This window comes from Pseudocercospora fijiensis, assembly GCF_000340215.1.
Source record: "Pseudocercospora fijiensis CIRAD86 unplaced genomic scaffold MYCFIscaffold_1, whole genome shotgun sequence".
NCBI lineage: Eukaryota > Fungi > Ascomycota > Dothideomycetes > Mycosphaerellales > Mycosphaerellaceae > Pseudocercospora > Pseudocercospora fijiensis.
The window spans coordinates 7,648,455-7,672,471 of NW_006921532.1; the positions used below are offsets into that span (position 1 = coordinate 7,648,455).

The 24,017-nt window shown below is 43.3% G+C and overlaps 4 protein-coding genes across 4 annotated transcripts; 2 read left to right on the plus strand and 2 right to left on the minus strand.

Moving 5' to 3' along the window:
* Window positions 1-19,665: 19,665 nt before the first annotated feature.
* Window positions 19,666-20,064, plus strand: MYCFIDRAFT_126477 (uncharacterized protein; the record flags this gene model as incomplete). Its single annotated transcript, XM_007923529.1, has 1 exon — window positions 19,666-20,064. A coding segment is annotated over one exon (399 nt), but the record flags the coding sequence as incomplete, so codon positions are not given.
* A 45-nt stretch (window positions 20,065-20,109) lies between these two features.
* On the minus strand, window positions 20,110-20,747 carry MYCFIDRAFT_125437 (uncharacterized protein; the record flags this gene model as incomplete). Its single annotated transcript, XM_007923530.1, has 2 exons — window positions 20,110-20,584; window positions 20,605-20,747. Coding segments are annotated over 2 exons (618 nt in total), but the record flags the coding sequence as incomplete, so codon positions are not given.
* A 484-nt stretch (window positions 20,748-21,231) lies between these two features.
* Window positions 21,232-21,982, plus strand: MYCFIDRAFT_201680 (uncharacterized protein). The gene has a single exon (XM_007923531.1). The coding sequence runs from the start codon at window positions 21,693-21,695 to the stop codon at window positions 21,945-21,947; it is 255 nt and encodes an 84-aa protein (XP_007921722.1). The 5' UTR covers window positions 21,232-21,692; the 3' UTR covers window positions 21,948-21,982.
* A 133-nt stretch (window positions 21,983-22,115) lies between these two features.
* MYCFIDRAFT_87587 (uncharacterized protein) lies at window positions 22,116-23,854 on the minus strand. The gene is made up of 5 exons (XM_007922789.1): window positions 23,807-23,854; window positions 23,721-23,754; window positions 23,615-23,661; window positions 23,366-23,524; window positions 22,116-23,308 (listed from the first exon to the last, which is right to left on the minus strand). The coding sequence occupies exons 1-5, from the start codon at window positions 23,807-23,809 to the stop codon at window positions 22,883-22,885; spliced, it is 669 nt and encodes a 222-aa protein (XP_007920980.1). The 5' UTR covers window positions 23,810-23,854; the 3' UTR covers window positions 22,116-22,882.
* Between the last annotated feature and the right edge of the window lie 163 nt (window positions 23,855-24,017).

Below are 24,017 nucleotides of genomic sequence, written 5' to 3' on the forward strand. Positions count from 1 at the left end.
ATCTTCTTGCTATTCCTTCTCTTACTAAGGGGACTCCGGTATTTCTAGGATAGCTCCTAACTCCTCCTCGGGAGGGAATAAAGCTTCCGGATCTCGGTTTTCTTTATCGTCGGTATCTAAGCAAGATTTATTAATCGTTTCTTCTTCTAACTAGGATTTCGCATCTTCTCGTACGAGTCGCCTAATCTAAGGGAAGAATCCTACTTCTACTTTAGCAGAATAATAAATTTAGTATTAGTCGTCGTAACAGAATCTCTAGTAAAGGGTTCTATATACGGGTTCTTATCGTCGTACTATTATATAGATTTGTCGTAGCTCTTTCTTTACGACCTCTACGTAGGTCCTCGGCGCGTTATTAATAGAGTATAGCTCTACTACTATTCGGTAGCCTTCTCTGCCCGAGTCCTTTCGTTATATTATATTAAACTGTTCGCGTCGCACTATATTCTTACCGCGGCAGTTCTGTGCTATATAGCCTTCCTTGCTATACGTATAGTAAGTTAATCTTCCTACTTTCTTAGGCGAACTCTTACCTTTTCTTCCTTTAATTGCTCGACCCTTCTAGGTAGCGTCTAGCTCTATTAGTTGCGTACCGTAGTAGTTGTTCCCCTTTAGTTTATCGTAGGTACTATAGTTTCGTCTATTATCGTATCTAGGAGTATAACTAGCTTTTCTAGAAGTCTTAGAATCGTAACGTCGTTCTAAAGCTCGTTCGTAGAGCCTATCGTCGAGATCGATCGTAACCTTAACTAATGTTCCTATATTATCTATTTTTCTACCGTCGCGTATAAGCTCGTCTTTAACGTTATCCTTAAAACCTCGCCGATATATTGTTATAAGAGCTTCGTCGTCCTAATCCGTAAGTTAGGCGTATTCCTAAAATTTAGCGGCATAATCGGTATATAACCCCTTCTAAGTTAAGTATTAGATAACCCTAACTACGGTAGCAACTTCGTTAGAAGATCTAAAGACCTTCTTTATCGTACGCTTAAGATTTTCGTAGCTTACGAAGATTCTATCCGAATTGTCGGTCCCGTTGCTATCTAGATAGGTCCTAAGAAATGGTTTAACCTAATGCTAAGCCCTGCCTCGTATAAACGTCGTTGCGAAGACTAGCTTTAAGTTATCTTAAACCTAGTTAAATATGAAATACATATCTATCTAGCTAACCTAGGTATCGAACTTGTCTCGGTCGCCGTAATAAAAGTCTAGCTTTCCGATCTTAAGAGAATTGTTTCTAGTATAGGTTCCTAGTACATTGCTAGTACTAGAGGTAGTACGTCGAGTACTGCCTATCTCGCTAGGGGCGGGAGTTCCCCTTCCGACTTGTAATAAGGCACTTATCCTAAGGGCGTTTAAAGTGTTACGGTTACTCGCGATAGATCGTTAAGTAACTTCTTATTACGTATAAGCCGAGGCTTCTTTAGAGAGGCTAATATAAGCGGGAGGCAGAGACAGAATAATTAGTATAAAGGTAATTCTAATTAGTAAGTAAGTAATATAAGTTGAACGCCTCGAGCTATAAGGGCATTCCGGCGTTCCTAAATACAAAGGAGATATCTTATCTGTAGTCGTAAGCGACGTAAGCGACGCTATCGCTCTCGACCGCTCCTATCGCTCCTAGTAAGATAGAGCGACAGCTTAGCCTACTAGTCTTAGCGTCGCTCTAAGATTATATAAGGACTCTAACTAATTAGATCCGTAATACCTAGTAACATTTACCCGGTATTCTATACCGACCTTCTAAGACTTACGAGCCGGGACCCCCTTCTAGGGTAGGTAACCGACGACGAATAGCCGGACCCTATCTTAATCGAGACGTATAAAGAGTAGCAGGTCGAAGAAATCCTATATGCCCGAAAAAAGAAGCGAGGCCGAGGGCGAGAAGTACTCGTAAAATAGAGCGGATACTATAAACCTACGTAGGAACCCCTAGACTATATCGCGGATACCTCCGCGCTAGACGACTTCGAAGCGAAATATAGACAAATCGAGGAGAACGACGGGCCTCTAGGAGATTAGGAGAAGAGAGGAAAACGGAAGAAATAACGCGGTAACCTAGAGTTTTTCCGCGAAGTAACGGGTTTATAGATTCTAGGGACTTTTGCTAACTTCTAGAGTTTAGATTTTCTTACTAACTTATTAGACTTAGAATTACTAGAATACTAGAGAGGAGAAACATAATTTAGAGCTAAGAAGAATTTTATTCGGGTATTTATAAGTAAGTATCGGGTCTCCGCCCGAAATTAGAAGGTTACCTTAGGACTATAAAAAAATAATAATAACATATCCGAAACTACCTAGAAACCCCTAGAAAACCTACGGAAACCTTTACTCCTCTAGCGGACCTAGACGATTATTGCTAAAATAGAGGGCGGTCGGAACGCTACTAAAAAAGAGAGGTTAGCGAGAGAAAGTCGAAGGGCAGCGAGGAACTTACGTCTAAGTCTATTAAGCTACGATATTAGCGACGGTGTTCGTTACCTCCGAGGCGATAGCGCTAAAACAAACGGTTAGCGAGGGTTTTGTCGCGGGAAACAGAGAATCTTACTTAGATAACAACCCCTACGGCTAGAGAGACTTAAGGGCTTTCTAGGCCTTAAGAACCTTAAGAAGCTCGGAGTGCTTCTCGGCGATATTAGCGCGGGTCGCGCGGGTATAGCTAGCGTAGGCTACGTAGGCTATTTAAGGACTAAATAGTTAGCGAGAGATTTAATATAGGAATCGCGATAACTTATAGTAGAGCGTAGGCAATTCTCTTACAAGCGTAATTAGCGCAAGCCCTCGAGCTAGCGGGCTTAAGAAAAGTTAGCGGACCCTACGATAAATCGGACGGGAACCTTATAGATTAGTCGGCGCAGTCTTCGCCGGAGTTATAGTAACTAACGTAGTAAATTCGACGAGCTATCTAGGACAAGTTAATTTTGCGAAGGGAACTAAGGAGGAAGGGGAGGGACTTGCGGTATTAGTAGTAGTAGTAGAGGTATATATAAAGAAAAGAGGAAGAAGAAGAAGAAGAGGGAAATATTAATACTCCTAGAAGGCGACGCTAAAGTAAAGGTCGCGAAAGTAAGGGAAAGCGCGATTATAGGTAAAGCGTTTAAAAGCGCAGTTACGGCGCGTTCTAGAAAGCGGTAAGCAGGTAAAAGAGCGCGGTTTAGCAGTCGCGAAGAAAGTTATAGTCGTTAAAACCCTAGGTACGGCAACCCCGACCGGAAAGTAGCGGAAACCCCGATCGCAAAGGAGGAAACTACGAGCGCGTTACTCTAGAGAAGCTTAGATAGGTACAGATCTAACGGATAAAGTAATAGCGATAGAAACTACGGAGGGCTTTCTATCCCCGCTAAGGAAGGGGAGGAGGATAGGGGTAATATAAAGGGCTACGCCCTAGATAGAAAGCGCTAGCCTTAGGCATTCGGCCTACGCGACTCTAACCTACTACTTAGCGCTTAGCGCACCGCACAAAACTATTCGGATTTACGTAGATAGACTTAGCTCTTTATCGAACCTATTAAGTCCTACATCTAGCATCTGCGTACGCGTTGCTTACCCGTAACACTACGCCGTACGCACTCGTATATAGTAAGAAAGTCGATCGCGAGTACTTTCTAAAGGGCCTCGAGTTAGTTTAGTTAAAAATAAAGGGGGGTATTACTACTACTATTTCCGACGTAGACGAGAACTCGATAGCGAGAAGTCGCGCGCAGGTACATATAGCGAAGAAGTTAGTCGGATAGCCCTAATTAAGGACCTCTAGGTGTTAACTTAGTATATAGCGATATATTAAGAATCGGTATGTTTAGATAGGCGGATAGCTATAGAAGTAGGCTCGGCTAAATTAGTATAACTTAGCGCGCACACGTCGTATATACGAGATTTTTAGATCGTTAGACTCGCAATTAGTAGGGCTACAACCTCCTTATATTGGATTTGCTAGTTGTCGTTAGTGTAGCGAGATCGTATTTTAATAGCGGAATCTACGATAAAAATTAGCAGTTTAGCTTTAGGCCTTTAGGCAAAGGATTAGGTAGAGTAGTATATAATTGGTTATTCGGAAAGACGGAAGCTAGCCCTAATTTAAATCTATTACGTACAATCTGACCAATTCACTACCGCGCAACGTAATCCTTAATATATAAAGGCCTAAACGGAGGTAGTACCGCCGTAAAAAGGCGATAAAGGAGGTTTAAAGCTATAGGTAGAGTTACTATATAGTAGCCGTAGCCTAATGTCGACGGAATACCTTTATAGTATAGATCGGCGGTATTTAGATAATATTATTATAGATTAGAGGTCTAATGCGGCGTAGTAGGTAAGGGATAATTATATCTACCTTACGATATATAAAATAGAGGCTAGATACGACGGACTCGACCCCTAGTTATATAAAGAGCTAGATAAGGAGTTTATAGTATCTAAGGACCTAGTGCTACCGTTTCTCGATAAGATAATAGTATAGTATGCTATTGGGTATACTACCGTACGCTTTATACTTCGTACGGTCGGTAAGGCGGCTAGTCCTATATAGGGCGGCGCTAGTGCTAAGAGTGTTATAACTAGTGTTAGTAGTAGTAGTAGTAATAGTAGTAGTAGTAGTATTATAGTCGGCGGCAGCGGGGTTAGTTAGTAAGAACAACTTCCTCCCTTAGAAATCGAGACTGCCTCTTAACCTGCGTATATCTTTAGTAACAACGACGAATATAGTAACTAGTCTAAGTCGGAAACAGAAGAATACTAAGCAGGCTCGTTTGCTACTATCGAGAACCCCGAAAACCGTATATTTAATAGCATTATAGCCGCCGAGGAATACGTAGAAACCTTCGCTTTAGAGAAGGGCCTCAAGACGAAGAAGATAGGCTATAAGCTTAATAAGGACAACGTACTCTAGCGGATAACACGCCGCTACGCGCGGTATTTAATACCTATAATATAGAAAGCAATAAAAGACAAACGAGAGGCACGGCGGCAGCTTAATCTAATAGTAAAGATACGAGAAGGTTACTCTAAGCTATACGATTACTTATTGTAAGAAGGGTTATGTTAGCAGGTAGATAGGGTAGTAGTGAATTAGTATAGTATTCGATAAGGATCTAGGAGGAGAGGGAGGAAGGCAGGAGAGTTAGCCTAACGCTAAGCGCTAAGCCCTACCTAAGGCATCGAGACCCTAGCTTTACTCGGCCTAGTTACATGCTAATTACGTATAGCCTCTTTAGCCCTAATATACGCTTCCCTTCTAAAGGCCGCGCCCTCGTAGCCTGCCTATATTCTAATCCCGACCTCTATTGCCGCTAACTTAGCAAGTCTAATAAGCTGCTTAGCCGCGCTAAATTAAACACTTAACTACCTAATTACGTAACTATATCAAACCTCACCTCCAAACAATACAATGTACAACTCTAACTGCGCTATCTCTATATACAATAAGCTATAAAGTAATATATATCTATAAGAATTAAGGGCCTTCGACTAATTACAATACGAGCGCGTCTTCCCTACTACAATAGATAGACGTACGAGGTATTACAGCCCTACCTCCGTTCTAAGTAATATCGTATCGAGTTCTTTGCGTCTACTCTTAAAAGACCTAGCAATGTCCGCTTCCGAGGGTTGTCCGCTTCTAAGGGTTTGTCCGTTCCGAGGGTTGCTCTTGTTATTACGAGAGCTATTATTTACTATCGTAGTTTTACTAGCCCCAATTGGTTAGGTTTAGTAGCCTTTAAGTGTCAACTAATTATATCTTTTTAAAAAACTCAGTTCTTCTAGTTTCTATAGGTAAAGGCTATTATAAGTATAGTAGTAGAGGTTCGCCTCGCTTAAAGGGTTAGATAGATCGAGGAGTAACCTATTGTCCGCAAGATCGACCCCGGCTAGCTTAGCTCTATAGTTTTGCCCTTAGTTAGTCTATTAGTCGCTTAATCTTTTAGGCGGCTTAAAGTTTTAACTTAGCCTTAAAGTTTTAATCAAAGTTTTAATTAAGGTGCCTTAGGCTCGTAGTATAGGTAAGGTTATGTCTATAGGCTTAGTAACAATAGCAAGTAATGTCGATAATAGCGGCGCTAGTCGTCTTAGCGCTAACTTTACCTTGCTTCTAATTTCCTTCTTTAACTAATAACAACTCGGCAATACCGTTACTAATATAGGCGCGCGCCGTTTCTTCTAATACACCGCCGGCACTATCCGCTACGCGCACGCCTTCGCCGATCGCTTAGGCCTCGAGGCCTCGTTAGAAGAAAGGAACAAGAGGGGGACTTAAATACTAAAAGGAGGGCCTTATTGCGTGCGCTAGTAAAGGGGTAGATCCCTTAAAAGAGTAGGCGATTGGTTAACAGTTATAGCGCGTTTGTTAATGCTTAGTGCGCGTCTACTATAGTAGTATAGTCTTATTGTCCTAGTTTGTTAGCCTCTAATTAGTTAGCTAATAGCACCCCGGGGGTGCTATTAATCCTAAGCCTTAGTAACATTACGAGCTTTTAGCCTTCTTCTTGTTCTTCACACTAGTCTAATACTTATCTAACAACTTAGTTATATCTTTAAAAGAGGCTTTAGCTTCCTACGAGTCCTATTTAGGTAAATAGCCTTGCTATCTTAGCAGGTACTCCTTCTTGCCTTTCCTAGTCCGGTGCTATAGGATACGTTCTATAGACTATAGCTCTTTACCGTCGGCTAGTATTTCTTTATGTTTAGTAGGGGCTTCTTTATTAGGGTCTCCGCGGTAGTAGTATAGTTTGAGGAGGGAGATATAGAAGGTATTATAGATAGTATAGTATAGTAGGAGCTATAACTAATAGGCCTAGCTATTGCCCTTCGGTTCTCGGATTCGGAATAGGCTAATGTATCTTAGTGCGAGCTTAGGCCTTATTTTGCTATTAGGAGATAGGTGTTTACGAATGCGGAGATTCTTTGTACTAAGTATAACTATGTTACCTTGTTTAAAGGTCATTAGCGTATAGTGCTTGTCGTAGTAGGTCTTTTAGTACTCTTAAGCCTTTGTCAACTTCTCGGCTATCTTAGTATAGATTTCTCGCATCTTCTGAACCCTCTTAATAGCCGCTAGTGTTTCGGGTACTTAACGCGCTTCCCTTTCCTTGCGCTCGGCCTCGAGCGAGGTAAATGGATCTTATAGTAAGGCAGCGTTCTAGCCTATTACAGCAAAATAAGGGGAGACCTTAGTAGATAAGTAGACACTATTATTGTATACGAATTTAGCTAGTTGTAGGAGGTTGACCTAGTCCTCGGGGTTCTTATTAATATAACTGCGCAGGTACTGCTATAGGGTAGCATTCTGCCTCTCTATTTAACCGTTAGTCTGTAGATAGAAGGCTATCGATAGCCGATGTTTTAGTCTTAGCTATAGGCATATTTCGCTCTAATAGTGCGATATAAATGTCGAGCCCCTATCGGAGACTATCCCCTTAGGGGTTCCCTAATAGGTATAGAAGATATTAGTCTATAGCGCCTCTACTATATTAAGAGTAGTCTAATCCTTGCACGCCGGGATATGTCGAGCGCCCTTAGTAAGTCGATCTACTATAATAAGGATAGTATTATACACTTCCCTCCTACGCTTAGTAGGCGGAAGTCCTATAATAAAGTCTATTATAAGCTCTGCAAATGGCTTCTTTAGAATAGGGAGTAAAGACAACTCGCCGAATAGCAAGTGCTTCGGCGCTTTAACTCGTTAATATACGGCATACGTATTTACGTAGTCCTTTATGTCCCGCTTACTATTTAGCTAGTAGTATGTGCGCGATAGTAGCTCGTACGACCTCTCTATACTATAGTAACCGGCAAGCTTACTATTATAGTATCGCTTAAGAAGTTCTTGTCGGATCGAATGTTTAGCGGGGATATAGTATCTACCCTTAAACTTTAAATAACCTTTGTTATCGATCGACTAATTGTTACTCTTACTAGATCGAGTCTTTCGCCTACTTACAAGCTTATCGATACGTTTAGTAGCAAAGGCGTCCCTCTACTAAGCCCGTAACAGCTTATCTGTAAACGATTAACTATCCCTATTTGTAAGGTTATTTAATAGCACCCTCGCTATTAAACGAGGTACGTATTATATATATCTAATAGCACTAGCAGCCGGATTAACTGTATTAGTGCTTTAATCGCTGTTACTATATATAGCGATATCGACTAGGGAGTTATTATAACTTCTCCTATCTATGTCCTTAGCTCTTGCCTTAATACGCACTGTTAATATAGCAAGAGCATTAATATACTTCAAGCCGTCGCAGAGTCCGGTAAGCCGCTTATCCTGCGCGTGCTTATTAATAATACGGGCTATAGCAATCTTATGCTATAGGGTTAGAAACAATGAATTAATAGATTACTAAGTCCCGCTGTCGTAATTAGGTCGCCTCGATAGGCTATTAGCAGGGTTGCTTACGCCTAGCCGATATAATATATTAAAATCAAACCTAGCGAGGTAGACGGCCTATCTAGCCTATCGACCTATAACCCTAGTAACCTTCGTAATTCTACGGAGGTTGTTATAGTCTATATAGACCTGTATTGTGTATTAAGCCCTATCGAGGTAGTGCCTCTAATACTTAAAGGCCTCGACAATAGCTAAGAGCTCTTGCTCGTAGGTCTCGTAGCGGCGCTTAGCGTTAATTATCTTCCTCGAGAAGAAGGCAATCGGGTGCTAATAATAGTTATTATCTGATTGCTAGGATATAATAGCCGATATAGCGAACTGTAAAGCGTTAGTCTTAATTTGGATCTGCTTATTTAGCACGAAATAGTGTAACAAGGGGACTTTAGTGAATCGCTTCTTTAAACCGTTAAAAGCGGCTTATGCTCTATTAGTCTATTTAAACTCTCTAGTTAGGTTAGCCTTAGTTTTAGTAAGCTTAGTTAGGGGCATTACATACCGTAAATAGCCCTTAATAAAGCGACGATAGAAATTAGCGAAGCCGAGGAATGATTAAAGCTCCTTAATACTAGTAGGCGTTAGCTACTTAGTAATGGTCTTAATCCGGTTAGGATTAGCCTTAACACCCTTAGTTAATACGAGGAAGCTAAGGAAGGACACCTCCTTAGCAGCGAAGGCACATTCAGAAGGCTTGCAATATAGTCTATAGGCCCGTAGGCGGTCGAGTACCTTACGTACTATAGCCTAGTACTCTACAATATTAGGCGAATAGGTATAGACTAGGATGTTATCTAGGTAAACTATACAGAGGTAATCTAATAGGCCCGAAAGGGCCCGATTAATATAGGACTAGAATGTAGCAGGGGCATTAGCTAGCCTAAATAGCATAACTAAGTACTCGAAATAGCTATAACGAGTGCGAAAGGCCGTCTTCTATTTATCGCCTTTGCGAATACAGATACGATAGTACGCATCCTTAATGTCTAGTATAGTATAGAAGTAAGCCCTAGAAAGGCGATCGAGGGTCTTATTAATAAGCGGAAGTAGACAGCGGTCTTTAATAGTAATAGTATTAAGTCTACGGTAATCGACGCATAAACGTAGGCTACTATCCTTCTTTAGAACAAACAGGATAGGTGCACTAGTAGGGCTGTTACTATACCGAATGCGGCTATTAGCTAGGTTTTCCTCTAGGTACTTACGTAGTATAGCAAGCTCTCGTTTACTAAGGTTATAGAGGGGGCTAAAAGGAACCTCTTTGCCCTCTATAATGTTAATCTTATAATCCGTCTCTTTAAACATAGGCAATATCGATGCTAGGTAGTGTTTAAACACATTAATATAGGTCTCTCGGATAGGCTCTAGTATACGAGCAAGCTAATTAGGATCTATGCTATTAGGGGGCATAGGCTTATTATTATTACCGAGTAGGTCGACCGTCGGATTAGCTAGGGTTAGGTTGCTAATAAATAGGACCCTAATATTATTAGGGCACTCGTATAAGAAGGGTTATATTAGCAGGTAGATAGGGTGTAGGTAAATTAGTATAGTATTCGATAGAGATCTAAAAGGAGAGGGAGGAAGGCAGGCCGCAGGCTAGTTAGCCTAACGCTAAGCGCTAAGCCCTGCCTAAGGTACTAAGACCCTAGCTTTACTCGGCCTAATTATATACCAATTACGTATAGCCTCTTTAGCCCTAATACACGCTTCCCTTCTAAAGGCCGCGCCCTCGTAGCTTGTCTATATTCTAATCTCGACCTCTATTGCTACTAACTTAGCAGGTCTAATAAGCTGCTTAGTCCGCGCTAAATTGAACACTTAACTACCTGATTATATAACTATATTAAACCTCACTTCTAACATAATACAATATGCAACTCTAACTGCGCTATTCTTATATATAATAAAGTAATATATATCTACGAGAATTGAGGGCCTTCGACTAATTACAATACGAGCGCGTCTTCCCTACTATAATAGGTAGACGTACGAGGTATTGCAGCCCTGCCTCCGCTCTAAGTAATGTCGTACCGAGTTCTTTGCGTCTACTCTTAAAAGACCTAGAAATGTCCGCTTCCGAGGGTTTGTCCGTTTCCGAGGGATTGTTCTTATTATTACGAGGACTATTATTGTTCGTAGTTTCGCTAGCCCTAATTAGTTAGGTTTAGTAGCCTTCAAGTATCAACTAATTATATCTTTTTAAAAAACACAGCTCGTCTAGTTTCTATAGGTAAAGGCTATTATAAGTATAGTAGTAGAGGTTCGCCTCGCTTAAAGGGTTAGATAGATCGAGGAGTAACCTATTGTCTGTAAGATCGACCCCGGCTAGCTTAGCTCTATAGTTTTGCCCTTAGTTAGTTAGTCTATTAGTCGCTTAATCTTTTAAGCGGCTCAAAGTTTTGATTAAAGTTTTGATTAAACCTTTGATATAGCCATTCTTTTAACTTGTCTAGTAGGGTACGCTCCGGCTCGTAGTGCAGGTAAGGTTGTGTCTATAGGCGCAGCGGCAATAGCAAGTAATATTAATAATAGCGGCGCTAGTCGTCTTAGCGCTAACTTTACCTTGCTTCTAATTTCCTTCTTTAACTAATAACAACTCGGCAACACCGTTACTAACATAGCCGTGTCCTTCCTTTCTTAAATAGCAACACACTCCGCAACACCGTTACTAATATAGGCGTGTGCCGTTTCTTCTAACACACCGCCGGCACTATCCGCTATGCGCGCGCCTTCGCCGATCGCTTAGGCCTCGAGGCCTCGTTAGAATAAGGGAACAAGAGGGGGACCTATAGGGCGCGTTAGTAAAGAGGTAGAGCCCTTAAAAGAGCATACGATTGATTGATTAACGCGTCGTAGCGCGCCGGGTGTAGTCTTATTGTCCTTTATTACTAACAATTGCTTGTCTCTAATTAGTTAGCTAATAGTACCCCGGGGGTAGTATTAATCCTAGGCCTTAATAGTAACATTATAAGCTTTTAGCCTTCTTCTTGTTCTTTACGCTAGTCTAATACTTATCTAACAACTCGGTTATGTCCTTAAAGGAATCTTTAGCTTCCTATAAGTCCTATTCTAGTAAATAGCCTTGCTATCTTAATAGGTACTCCTTCTTGCCTTGTCTAGTCCGATAGTTTAGGATACGTTCTATAGACTATAGTTCTTCGCTATTAGCTAAGACTTCTTCTAACTTAGTAGGCGCTTTATCGCCTTCGCGTTAGTAGTACGGTTTAAGGAGGGAGATATAGAAGGTATTATAGATAGTATAATAAGGTAGAAGCTATAACTAGTAGGCCTAGCTATTGCCCTTCGGTTCTCGGATTCGGAATAGGCTAATGAACCGTAGTGCCAGTTTAGGGCGTGTTTTGCTATCGGGTAATAGGTGTTTGCGGATGCGGAGGTTCTTTATACTAAGCATAACTATGTCGCCTTGCTTAAAGGTTATCGGTATATAACGCTTATTATAGTAGGTCTTTTAGTACTCTTAAGCCTTTGTTAGCTTCTTAGCTATCTTAGTATAGATTTCTCGCATCTTTTGAACCCTCTTAATAGCCGCTAGTATCTTAGGTTAACCCGCTTCCCTTTCCTTACGCTCGGCCTCGAGCGATAGGGGATCTTATAGTATAGCTGCGTTCTAGCCTATTATAGCTATATATAGTAACACCTTAGTTAATAAGTAGACACTGTTATTATATACGAATTCAGCTAGCTATAGGAGGTTAACCTAGTCGTTAGGGTTCTCGTTAATATAACTGCGTAGGTACTGCTATAGGGTAGCATTCTGCCTTTTAGTCTGCCTATCTGTTTGTAGATAGAATGCTATAGACAGGCGATACTTAAGTCTCAGCTATAGGCAAATCTTACTCTAATAGTAAGATATGAATATCGAGCCCCGGTCGGAGACTATCCCCTTAGGGGTTCCCTAATAGCTATAGAAGATATTGTTCTATAACGACTTAGCTAGGTTAATAGCCGTCTAATCCTTTCGGGTAGGAATGTAACGAGCGCCCTTAGTAAACCGATCTACGACAACTAGGATAGCATTATATATATCCTTGCTACCCCTGCGCTTAGTAGGCGGGAGGCCTATAATGAAATCTATTGTAAGCTTAGCAAATAGCTTCTTTAGAATAGGGAGTGAAGACAACTCGCTAAATAGTAAGTGCTTTAGTGCTTTAACTCGTTAATATACGGCATACGTGTTTACGTAGTCCTTTATATCCCGCTTACTATTTGGCTAGTAGTATATACGCGATAGTAGCTCGTGCGACCTCTCTATACTATAGTAACCGGCAAGCTTACTATTATAGTGTCGCTTAAGAAGCTCTTATCGGATCGAATATTTAGCGGGGACATAGTATCTGCCCTTAAACTTTAAATAACCTTTGTTATCGATCGACTAGTTATTACTCTTACTAGATCGAGTCTTTCGCCTACTTATAAGCTTGTCTATACGTTTAGTAGCAAAGGCGTCCCTCTGCTAAGCCCGTAATAGCTTATCTATAAACGATTAACTATCCCTATTTGTAAGGTTATTTAACAGTACCCTCGCTATTAAACGAGGTACGTATTGTATGTATCTAATAGCACTAGTAGCCGGATTAACTATATTAGTGCTTCGATCGCTATTACTATATATAGCGATATCGACTAGGGAGTTATTATAACTTCTCCTATCTGTGTCCTTAGCTCTTGCCTTAACACGTACTGTTAATATAGTAAGAGTATTAATATGCTTCAAGCCGTCGCGGAGTCCGGTAAGCCGCTTATCCTACGCGTACTTATTAACAATACAGGCTATAGCAATCTTATACTATAGGGTTGGAAACAATAAATTAATAGATTGCTAAGTCCCGCTATCGTAATTAGGTCGCCTCGATAGGCTATTAGCAGGGTTGCTTACGCCTAGCCGATATAATATATTAAAATCAAACCTAGCGAGGTAGACGGCCTATCTAGCCTGTCGACCTATAACCCTAGTAACCTTCGTAATTCTACGGAGGTTGTTATAGTCCGTATAGACCTAAATAGTGTACTATGCACTATCGAGATAGTGCCTCTAATACTTAAAGGCCTCGACAATAGCTAGGAGCTCTTGCTCGTATGTCTCGTAGCTACGCTCTATATTAATTATCTTCCTCGAGAAGAAGGCAATCGGGTGCTAGTAATAGTCATTATCTGATTGCTAGGATATAATAGCCGATATAGCGAACTGTAAAGCGTTAGTCTCAATTTGGATCTGCTTATTTAGTACGAAATAGTGTAATAAGGGGACTTTAGTAAAGCGTCGCTTTAGACCGTTAAAAGCGGCTTGTACTCTATTAGTCCATTTAAACTCTCTAGTCGGGTTAGCCTTAGTTTTAGTAAGCTTAGTTAGTAGTATTACGTGCCGCGAGTAACCTTCGATAAATCGACGGTAGAAGTTAGTAAAACCTAGGAATAATTGAAGCTCTTTAATACTAGTAGGCGTCGGCTACTTAGTAATAGTCTTAATCCGATTAGGATTAGCCTTAACACCCTTAGTTAATACGAGGAAGCTAAGGAAGGACACCTCTTTAGTAGCAAAGATGCATTTAGAAGGCTTGCAATACAAGCTATAGGCCCTTAGGCGATCGAGTACCTTACGGACTATAGCCTAGTGTTCCGCAATGTTAGGAGAGTGTATATAAACTAGGATGTCATCTAGGTAAACTATACAGAGGTAATCTAATAGGCCTAATAGGGCCCGATTAATATAGGACTAGAATGTAGTAGGGGCATTAGCTAGCCTAAATAGCATAACTAAGTACTTAAAATAGCTATAGCGAGTACGAAAGGCTGTCTTCTATTCATCGCCCTTACGAATACGGATGCGGTAATAGGCGTCCTTAATGTCCAATATAGTATAGTAGTAGGTACTAGAAAGGCGATCGAGGGTCTTATTAATAAGAGGAAGTAGACAACGATCTTTAATAGTAATAGCATTAAGCCTACGATAATCGATATAGAGGCGTAGGCTACTATCTTTCTTTAGTACGAACAGGATAGGGGCACTAGCAGGGCTATTACTATACCGTATCCGGCTATTAGCTAGGTTTTCCTCTAGGTACTTACGTAATATAGCAAGCTCTCGTTCACTAAGGTTATAGAGGGGTCCAAAAGGGACCTTTTTGCCCTCTATAATATTAATCTTATAATCCGTCTCTTTAAATATAGGCAATGTCGATGCTAAGTAGTGTTTAAACACATTAATATAGGTCTCTCGAATAGGTTCTAGTATACGCTTAAGCTATTTAGGATCTATGCTATTAGGGGGCACTAGTTTATCGTTATTACTACCGAGCAGGTCGGCAGTTAGATTAGCTAAGGCGGGAGTTAGGTTGCTAATAAACAGGACCCTAATATTATTAGGATACTCGCTAATGTCGATGTGTTTAATGTCCTCTTTCCTAGCGATTCTAAATCGCTATTGTTAACTGCCTAAGTCTATAACTATAGTATAGTACTTAAGAATAGGGTTGCTAATAACAATGTCGGATAGGAGGCTGTCTATGTCTACCGCGTAGGCAGTAAAGTTTAGTAGGCGTTTATTTCCGAGGTCGTCCTTTAGAGCTATATAGACATAGTAGGCTCCGTAGGTTAAGTGCCGAGCGTTATTAAACTAAGCAAGGGTTAGCAGGTTAGTCTTCGGCAGTTGTCGAAGGTCTAATTGCTTAGCTAGGCGATAGCTAATAAGGGCGCTAACTGAATTTCCGGGGTCTAACCTTAGTCTTATAGTTAGTTCTATACATGTCCGATACGAGATAGGTACGTATAATAGCTAGTACAATGTCGATAGTCTTACGCCGTACAAGGCTAATAGTTAGTGCGGCGCTTATTCTTTTTAAGAAGGTTGGCCTATAGGGGTAGCGTTAGCTACTAAAAGGTACTTTCGGTATTCGGCGGCAGTACGGTCGATTCGGGCCTAGTCCTTAGGTTTGTCGTATTAGCCTAGTAGATAGCTAGTACTATTACAATTAAAGCACTTGGGAGATTATTGCCGTAGCTATTATTACTACTATTGTTAGTCGAGCGGTTAGCATTATAGGGATACGAGCCCCTTCTACGGCCCCTATCGCGGCCTCCTCTATATAGCCGCCGGCTACGGCTTCTTCTACGATCGTTACTATTCCTATTGTTAGCATTGTTGTCTTAGTAGGAACCTTAGTTTCCTCCGCGGCTACGATAGGTAGCTAGGCGTATCTTAGATTCTAACCGTTATTAGAGCTATACTATACGTTTAGCTGTTTCTACCTCGACTATAAATTAAATGCGTATTAGGTTAGTCTGTTTAAACATACGGCGGCGGTCCAATTTAAGGACTAATTCCTATCGCAATTTAGGGCGTATTTCGGAAATCTAGATAGAGTCGGTCTTAGCTAGCAGATCGTCCTCGAGGGTCTTTAAATAGGCCTTAAATAAGCGAGCCGATTGATTAGTCTTTTGTTTAGCTCGAAGGTATTAGTCCTAAGCGTATTATTGCCTTAGTATAGGGTTTCTAAGGGTATCTAGTATAATAGTTTTGTAGGTCTGCTACTAAATAGCGGTCTAATCGTTAAGGGAGTTAAAATAGTTATCCTAGGTACTATTAATGTACTGTATAGCGTATACGACTAAGGAATAGTCGTCTAGTAGCGCTCTTAGTGCGTTGCGCTAGTTAAGCTTACAGTTACGAATGTAGTCGTTGTACTACTTTCGGCTAGAGCTATTAAACACAGTATAGTCCTTGAGTTTAGCATCCTTCTTCATCCTTCTTTTAAATAGAAGGTCCTGCTACTGCTTCTAGTCTAGTAGTAGTTGTTAGGGCTTCCTATAGGCGGCGAATCTCGAGGAGATTATCCTTTAGCTATTGTTCTTAACGTAGGGCAGTAAGCCTGTTTTAGGTAGCTTCTTAGAGTCTCCCTACTAGTTAGGGGCTAAAGGCTAGTTAGCTATATCGACGGTTAACAATATTGTTAAGAATGTCGTCGACAGGCAATTCTAGGTCGTTACCTAGAATTATAGGTTCTTCTTTAATAGGTTCTCCGGTAGGCTCTTTAGTAGGAGGTACTTTAGTAGGCACTTTAGCGGGAACTATACTACTAGCGTTGTTATTGCTAGCGCTGCTAGCGGCAGCACGGTTGTTATTGCTTTGTAATAAGCCGGCTATTATAAGGGGTAACACTAATAATATATTATAGGCCCCTAAGATGCGGATATAGCGGAATTAGTAGATATCGGCTTAGTGCGATTAACTCGGTATAATAGGCCGTATAGAAGGCCTTGCTTAATAATTAGTACGGTTGTTTCGATAGAATAGTACGTATAGGTCCCGTTCTTCGGGCGCAATATAGTTAGATTAGTTATTATAGCTATACCGCTAAAAGCTTGAAATAAGGACTATCTAGCTGCTACCCTTAAAGGGTAGATCGAATACTATATAAGAAGGGTTATATTAGCAGGTAGATAGGGTAGTAGTAAATTAGTGTAGTATTCGATAAGGATCTAGGAGGAGAGGGAGGAAGGTAGGAGAGTTGGCCTAACGCTAAGCGCTAAGCCCTGCCTAAGGCATCGAGACCCTAGCTTCACTCGGCCTAGTTATATACTAATCACGTATAGCCTCTTTAGCCCTAACACTTATAGTCTATAACCCTCGCTACTAAGGATTAGTATAATCCGGACGATAGCTACTAGTCTGTCTTATAGAATAGCTCTAACTATAACTATCTAGCAGTCTATCCGATAGTACTAGCTAACTACCGCCGAAGAGCTCGTACGATAGAGATTGTCGAGGCTATATTATAGTTAAGGTCTATAGGCGTTAGCAATTAATAGATTAAGGCCGCTATTAAGCTCCGTTTTAGTAGTAGAGACTAGCAATCGCCTATTATACCTACTACTTTACGAGACATCTCAAATGCCTAGTAAAAGGCTAAGAAGTTACAACTCGCTAGTAAGTTAGTAGTCGACAAGACGATTAAGGACCTCCTATAATAGAACTACTTCGTATAGAAGGGTATTAGCACTAGACTAAGTAGTAAGCAACGGCTAGAATAGCTATATTTCTCGTACCCTAAGATAATTAACATCTATAAGAATTGTCCGGATATTATAGTTATAGATTGCACCTATAAAACTAACGAATATAGTATACTATTGCTTGTAATTGCCTTACTTAATTAGTTTAACTAAACCTTCCCTCTAGTACTAGTTTTTATACCTAGATAGGCGACTAAGTAGTATTTAATTGCTATTTAGTGCACGTAGGAGTTGTTAGCAGAATATACCTGTAAAGAGCCTCGCCTTATAATCTATAACTGTAACAAGGCACTAATAAAGGCGCTAGCAAGCGACTAGACTTATTTATATACATAGCTCTACCGCTAGTATATTAGACGCGTAGTAGAGGCTAATTCGAAGGCCTTCCTTAGCACTAGACCGCCGGATCTAACTACAAGGCGTAGGCTATTAAGTGTAGCCGTATAGGACTTTATAGACCTATTTAATAAGGCTATTAACTTACTGTCGGTTAAGTCGTTTATAACTAACTCGAAGGCCCTCGAGAACGGCAAGATTACCGCTAGTAAAAGCGAGCCTATACGCGACTACTCGGACAATAAAGACTAGCAATCGCTAGCTAGCTATATAGCTAATATATAGTAGGTCTATCGATAGTACTATATTAAATACTAGATTAATAGGACGCGGCATTATAGTAATATAACAACCTCGCTAGTAGAAGGTTGTTACGCTAGCATTAAGGTATAGTTAACGACCTATAAGAACGATATCTATAGCTTTATTAATAAGATAGTGCCCTACTTCTAGCACTAAGTTAACCGCTATAGGCTTATAGTTAGAGCCGAGATTAGTCGACCTACTATACTATTCTTAAGCGATCTATTCTACGCTAAAGTTGTTAGCTATATTAGTACCTTCGCTCTACGTAAAGTAGCCGAGCGAAGGGCTCTCGTACGCGCCGAGCTCGAGAAGCGGAAGTCTAACAGTTATAGGCTATTAGATTGCACCTAGTATTATCGAAGGGTCTATAGCTTAAATTGTATATACTAGATACTAGCCCTTAAGGAGTCTGTAACCGGCATTCTTACTATTCGTATATTCGAGAAGCACTAGCGAGTACTATAGAGCGATTATAATAGTAACGAGACAACTACTTACTATACCTTAGAGCTACTTAAGCGGATTAATAAGCGGCTTAGTCGTACGACTCGGCGTAAGGCTACTAGACCTAAGCTAATTAAATAGGCCGCTAGACAGGCCGCTAGATAGGCCGCTAGATAGGCCGCTAGATAGGCCGCTAGATAGGCCGCTAGATAGGCTACTAGACAGGCCGCTAGATAGGCCGCTAGATAGGCCGCTATTAACTAGTAAGAAGCGATAAGATAGGCCGAGCCTAGGAGGCCTATTCTACCGCTACTAGTACTACGAGAACGTTTATATAAGGGCTATATATATAAAACGGCCTATAGGAGGTATAAGTGCGTTAAAGATAACGTAGACTGCTACTCTAGCTATTATAAGTATAGGCAGTGCGATAGAAACCCTATATCTACTTATTTACCTACTTAGGAAGGACCTCTGCCCGCTCCGAGGGCTCTACTAGTATCTATAGCGCTAGTAGTAATACTAGAATATACTAAGATCGTATAGTAGGAGCTATACGTTAATGCGAGGGTCGTAGAACCTTATTTGCTAGGTAGGCAGTATGCCTAGAACAGTTAGGATTAGCTATATTGTCTAGTTCTATATCTATTATTTACTTAGTTCCTCTTTCTTACGTTATAATTCTACTTAGCGCTAACGAGAGCACTAGAGGCCTCTATTGCGATATTCTATAGTGTAGATTACTAGCAATATAGTCTCACCGAGGCCGGAGCCGGCTCTCGGTCCGCGGTCTACGAATAACCAGGGCAGGTTTATGAATAGTCGCGCCCCTGAGATGGGAGTTCCAAGATTGAAAGCTCGCCGATGATCGGGCCGGCGGAATTCGACCTCCGAAGACGGCCTCAGGCCTCAAATGATACAGTACATGTACCCAACAACGACGAAGATGCTTCAAACAGTAGCATTCGCCTCCTGAGAATGCTGAGGCGTGCTTGCGCCGGCCCTTCGACATTTGATCTTGGAGGTGTGCTGTCGGATCCACAGAATTACCATGTACTGTTACCCAGCGCCTATCCCTCGTCCTCTGTGGGAAACTTGCTAGATGACTGCAGAATTCATGTCTCGATACGTCATATCTATCATCGTCGACGGACCGGGCAGACCCCAACCATCGATCCCATTGGGCCCTAGCGGTTCACAAAGAGAACGAACAAAGAGGCACTATGCTCCACGTAAGCGTAATCGACCTCCCGAGGCTGGTCTATCAATATGATCTGAGGCGCGATGTCGTACTTCGCAGCGCAAGCTCGGAAGGCCCATTCACTGTGGCTGCATTAGCCCAAGGCAGCGTTGACAGGGCTGTCCAGCTAATCAGCGAAGAGCCTGCGCCTAGAGATGGGGTGGAGAGATGTCAGGACTGGGTGCTGAGGGCAATGATCACGCTCGAGGCAGAAGAAATAGTTCCTGCAGGCACATCTCATTGGGTATCTGGCTTGGTCGGCCAACCCGCAAACAGCGTGGCTCGGGCGGTGGGGGAAAGGTGGATATCTCCTGATGCATGAGGTTGACCAAATCAGCTGCTGAGTAGTCGTTCTTGGCGGAGGAGATCAGACACCTGTATATCTTGTCAGCGTTTGGTTGAGTCGTTCGAAAACTTCATAGTTGTCTCGCTCGTTCTCATCGAAAATTTCATCAAGTGCTGCACCCCATGTTGGCTCACGAGCCCAAGCCCGACACTTGGCCTCAAAGTATTCTCTGCCGCGAATACTGAAGCCGGCACCTTCCCAATCAATGATACCTGTGATGCGATTCGTTTGCTCGTCCACGAGAATGTTGCCAGGACGCAAGTCTCCGTGTGAGAAGACTTTGGTGTCGTCCGTGAGTCGAAGAAGCTGCTCAGCCACATCTTGCTCGACATCATCGAATCCGCCCTCTGGGCGCGCGTTGTGCAATGCATCGATAAGTCCCTGATTATACTCTCGGCGATCCCTGAACGGTCCGTACGATATTTTGACATTCTTGAACGGAAAATGCATGAAGAAGACATCCATGCATGGCTTTTCCCAAAGAGCACCAAAAAGTCTCCGCGCAGGGAGCCCAACTCCTGCACGATGTCTCGTAGTTGGCTCACCAACGAACTTCTGTCGACTGGCGAGAGCTGCTTCCATATGTGCGACAACGGCTTGCCTGGCACGTGGTCCATGAAGATATAACCAATGCCCTCTGATTCATATGCCTCGTGCACTCATGGGACCGAAACCTTTATCGCGCGAGAGACGTAACGCATAGCCTCGGCTTCGCTGAGCTGGACGCCTGCTCCTGCTTTAAGGACTTGATTGGTGTTGTCGATAGTGTATATGCCAGGCGCATTGTATTCTCGAGGCATGCTCTGCGCTCCTGCTGGGAGCACAAGGTGGTCCTCTGGTGAGGCCAGGAGAGCGGAAATATCAATGTCGCTCATGACTTGACGGTATGCCGACGGCGGAAATCCCTTGCTCTTTCTAGCGTTGTCGATTGACAAACAAGTGCTGGTAGGCTGCTAAGCGCTCCTACAATTTGTACGTTCTCGTTGCAATTTCTCTTGCGGTGAGGCTCTCTGCCGGCGCCAAGTTTGTCCGTCCCATCAGTTCTTGTAGCGGGTAGCCAGCGCAGCAATTCACCTGCAGAATAATTCAAGCCACTCCGACATCGAGACTTTAGCTGCCAACCCCTTTCGAGGATCATCATACGTAGCATCGAAGCTGTTATTATTGCGCAACAACGAGAAGTCGGCTTCGTAGGAGAGATCGCGCGGGCGCGCCTGTCAGACCTTTGAAGGACCAAGGCTCTCCTGATCTGTGCGGAGGAACGAGATGCACGCGGACAGCATATGGGCATGAGAATGTCCAGGGAATGCTTCACGTCGAACTCAATGAGGAGAGAAGACGCGAAAGCGGGCTTGAACCCGTTCAGCTGAGATGCTGTCTCTTCTTCATCCTCTGATACTTCCCCTCTAATCTCCAATATGACGACGCAAACATCGATACCATCAGTATTACTCGTCCTCCAAGGCGCTCTCAACACCACACTCGGACTCTATGGCATCCTACGACCAGCCGACTGGATGACACGAGTAGCAGAGAAGTTCGGCGGCAGTATACCTCCAGCTGTAGGCCACACATTGAGGTAGATCCTGATGCGAGGAGTCTAGATGGTTCTCTTCCCAGCTAAACGCAAGACCTACAGCCTACAGCTTTTGAACATGGGCCTCTTCACGCTTCTCGCCGCCAGTCGACCGAGTTTACATCGCCGAGTACTGATTGCAAGAGCTTTTGTCCATCTTCTGACGGGATTTCTGTTCCTGAAAGAGAGTGTCGCGTTGAAAGATACTGCTTGGATTGAGATTGGGTTTGGGGTGGGTAATTTGGTTGCGCTTTTGTTTGGGAGAGGCAGTGGGTTGCGGTGAAAGAGATCGTCTACGATAATTATGCGGCAGTGTCTGTCGTTTTTCGGACAACATCTCCAAAACCAGACAGCAATCCAATTCCGAAAACTCCCGCCTCATCTCCTCCCTCGAATTCCACTCAAACCTCAAAACCAGAACTTCCTAGCTCTGACATTGCCCAACAAGCAACTCAGATCCAAAGTCCTTCCAATTCTCGTCTCAGCCACGAAATGTGTATACTTTCACACTGGTCAACATGGAAACTCGTCGCCACCAAATCAGCCCCACAACTCAATGAAAGAAAACTTCAGTTCCTTCCTCCCCTCTCTAGCCATAGCCTAGAAATGTGAGTGAGAACAACACGTGTGCACCTGGCTTTACTCCTCTTTGCATTGACTTCAGGGCTTTTGAAGTCAGGGAAGGGCAGTTGGTTAAGGGAGAAAGAGTGCTCTTGGCTTGTATTGTCAGTATCGGGACTTGAATTTGGAGCATTTGAGGCAGGTTCTGAGGTCGGCGAGTATGCCTGGGAGGAAAGCTGAGGTTGGTGTGGAGACAGCGCGAGGGCGATTTGGGTGTTGTTTGCTGGGAGTGGTAGGGAGGAGGATATGAGATGTCAATGGGAGCCGGATTTCAGGGCGACGGGCATGCCTTGGGGTGGAATCGCGGCATCAGTAGATACGATCTGGGAGTGAAGGTCCAGGGTGGTAGATATTGACCTGCACCGTGAGGCTGAAGCGTGGCAATGGAAGAGGAAGGGATATGCTGAATGGAAGCGATTGAAGACGTGGTTTGCATGCAACTGGCTATGCTATCATTCCATAACCATGATCGAGCCCATTTTTCATGCGCCAGGCTTTCCGTAACATCGTACTTGCCATCAATCCTCCCAACGCCATACTTGTCATAATGAATCGCTTCCATCACATCAAATCCGGACCACTGTATGGACGATCCGCTTATTTCTTCTTGCTGGCCTCTTCCTCCTCCTTGGCCTTTTGACGCTTCTCGCGCTTGCCAATAAGACGAGCATCGGAGCGAGCGACACGGAGCTGGCGGTATGCGTTCTCGGTGGCTGGGTAGTCGGAAAGCTTGCCCTCCTTGATGGCGACCTTGTTGGAGATTGGGAATGCCTGGTTGGAGATCTTGACCTTGCCGTCGTAGGAATTTCCAGACTCGCCGATCTGGCGGGCAGCCTCGACCTCCTTCTTCTCGGCGTCGCCAGCCTTTGGAGACTTGGTCTTGCGCGGGAAGAGGACGAGACGCTGCTTGTAGGCCTTCAGGCGCTCGACGTTGGCCTTGAGAGACTCCTCGGAGAGGTTCTGGCGGCGTGGGTCGACGCTGATACCGATGGTTGGGGCGAGCTTGCGGGCGATGCCAGCCTCCTGTCGTAATCATCAATGTCTGTGTACCTCATCTCCAATCCTCTTTCAATACCATACCTTCAACTCAGCGAGGGAGAAACCACGACCGGCGCGGACACGGCGGTTGTACTTGACAGTCGGGCAGCGGACGACGGGTCTCAGCTTGTCGACTGGACGTGGCGCGACCTTTGCGGCCTTGGCTTGACGTGCATTGCGTCTGCGCTGCTTGCGGCCAGGCTATACAGCAGAAATCGGGTCAGAATTGTGGTTCTTTGCACTCGCAGGCGCCACTGCACTCAGCGTCTATGGGCATGAGCGGGGAATTACCTGGTCAAAGTGCACGCGGACACGGCGTTGCCAGTCCTTGCGGAAGTCTGGAAGATGTCAGTGGGTGTATGCGAATGGGTGGTGTGATTTCAGATGTTGTCCTTACGGTTGTACTGGATCTGCTGGTTGTGCTTGATCGCCTGAGAATGTGTTAGATAGAGCGCATTGCATGATTGATGCCACGCTGCATACCATCTTGTCGGGCTTGGGTTGGATCAAATACCAGCGATTATGCAGTCGTCGTGACCTTGGGAGACGACCTTCTCTCGCCGAGTGCAGAATTGAGATGCGATGTGGGCGCTCGGGCCGTCTCAGTCTTGGCATTGCGGGTGCGGGAGCTGAATCAGCGGCTCTTCTCCGGCAAACGCGTGAACGCGCTCGCGATGCTTTGCTTTGCTCCTCG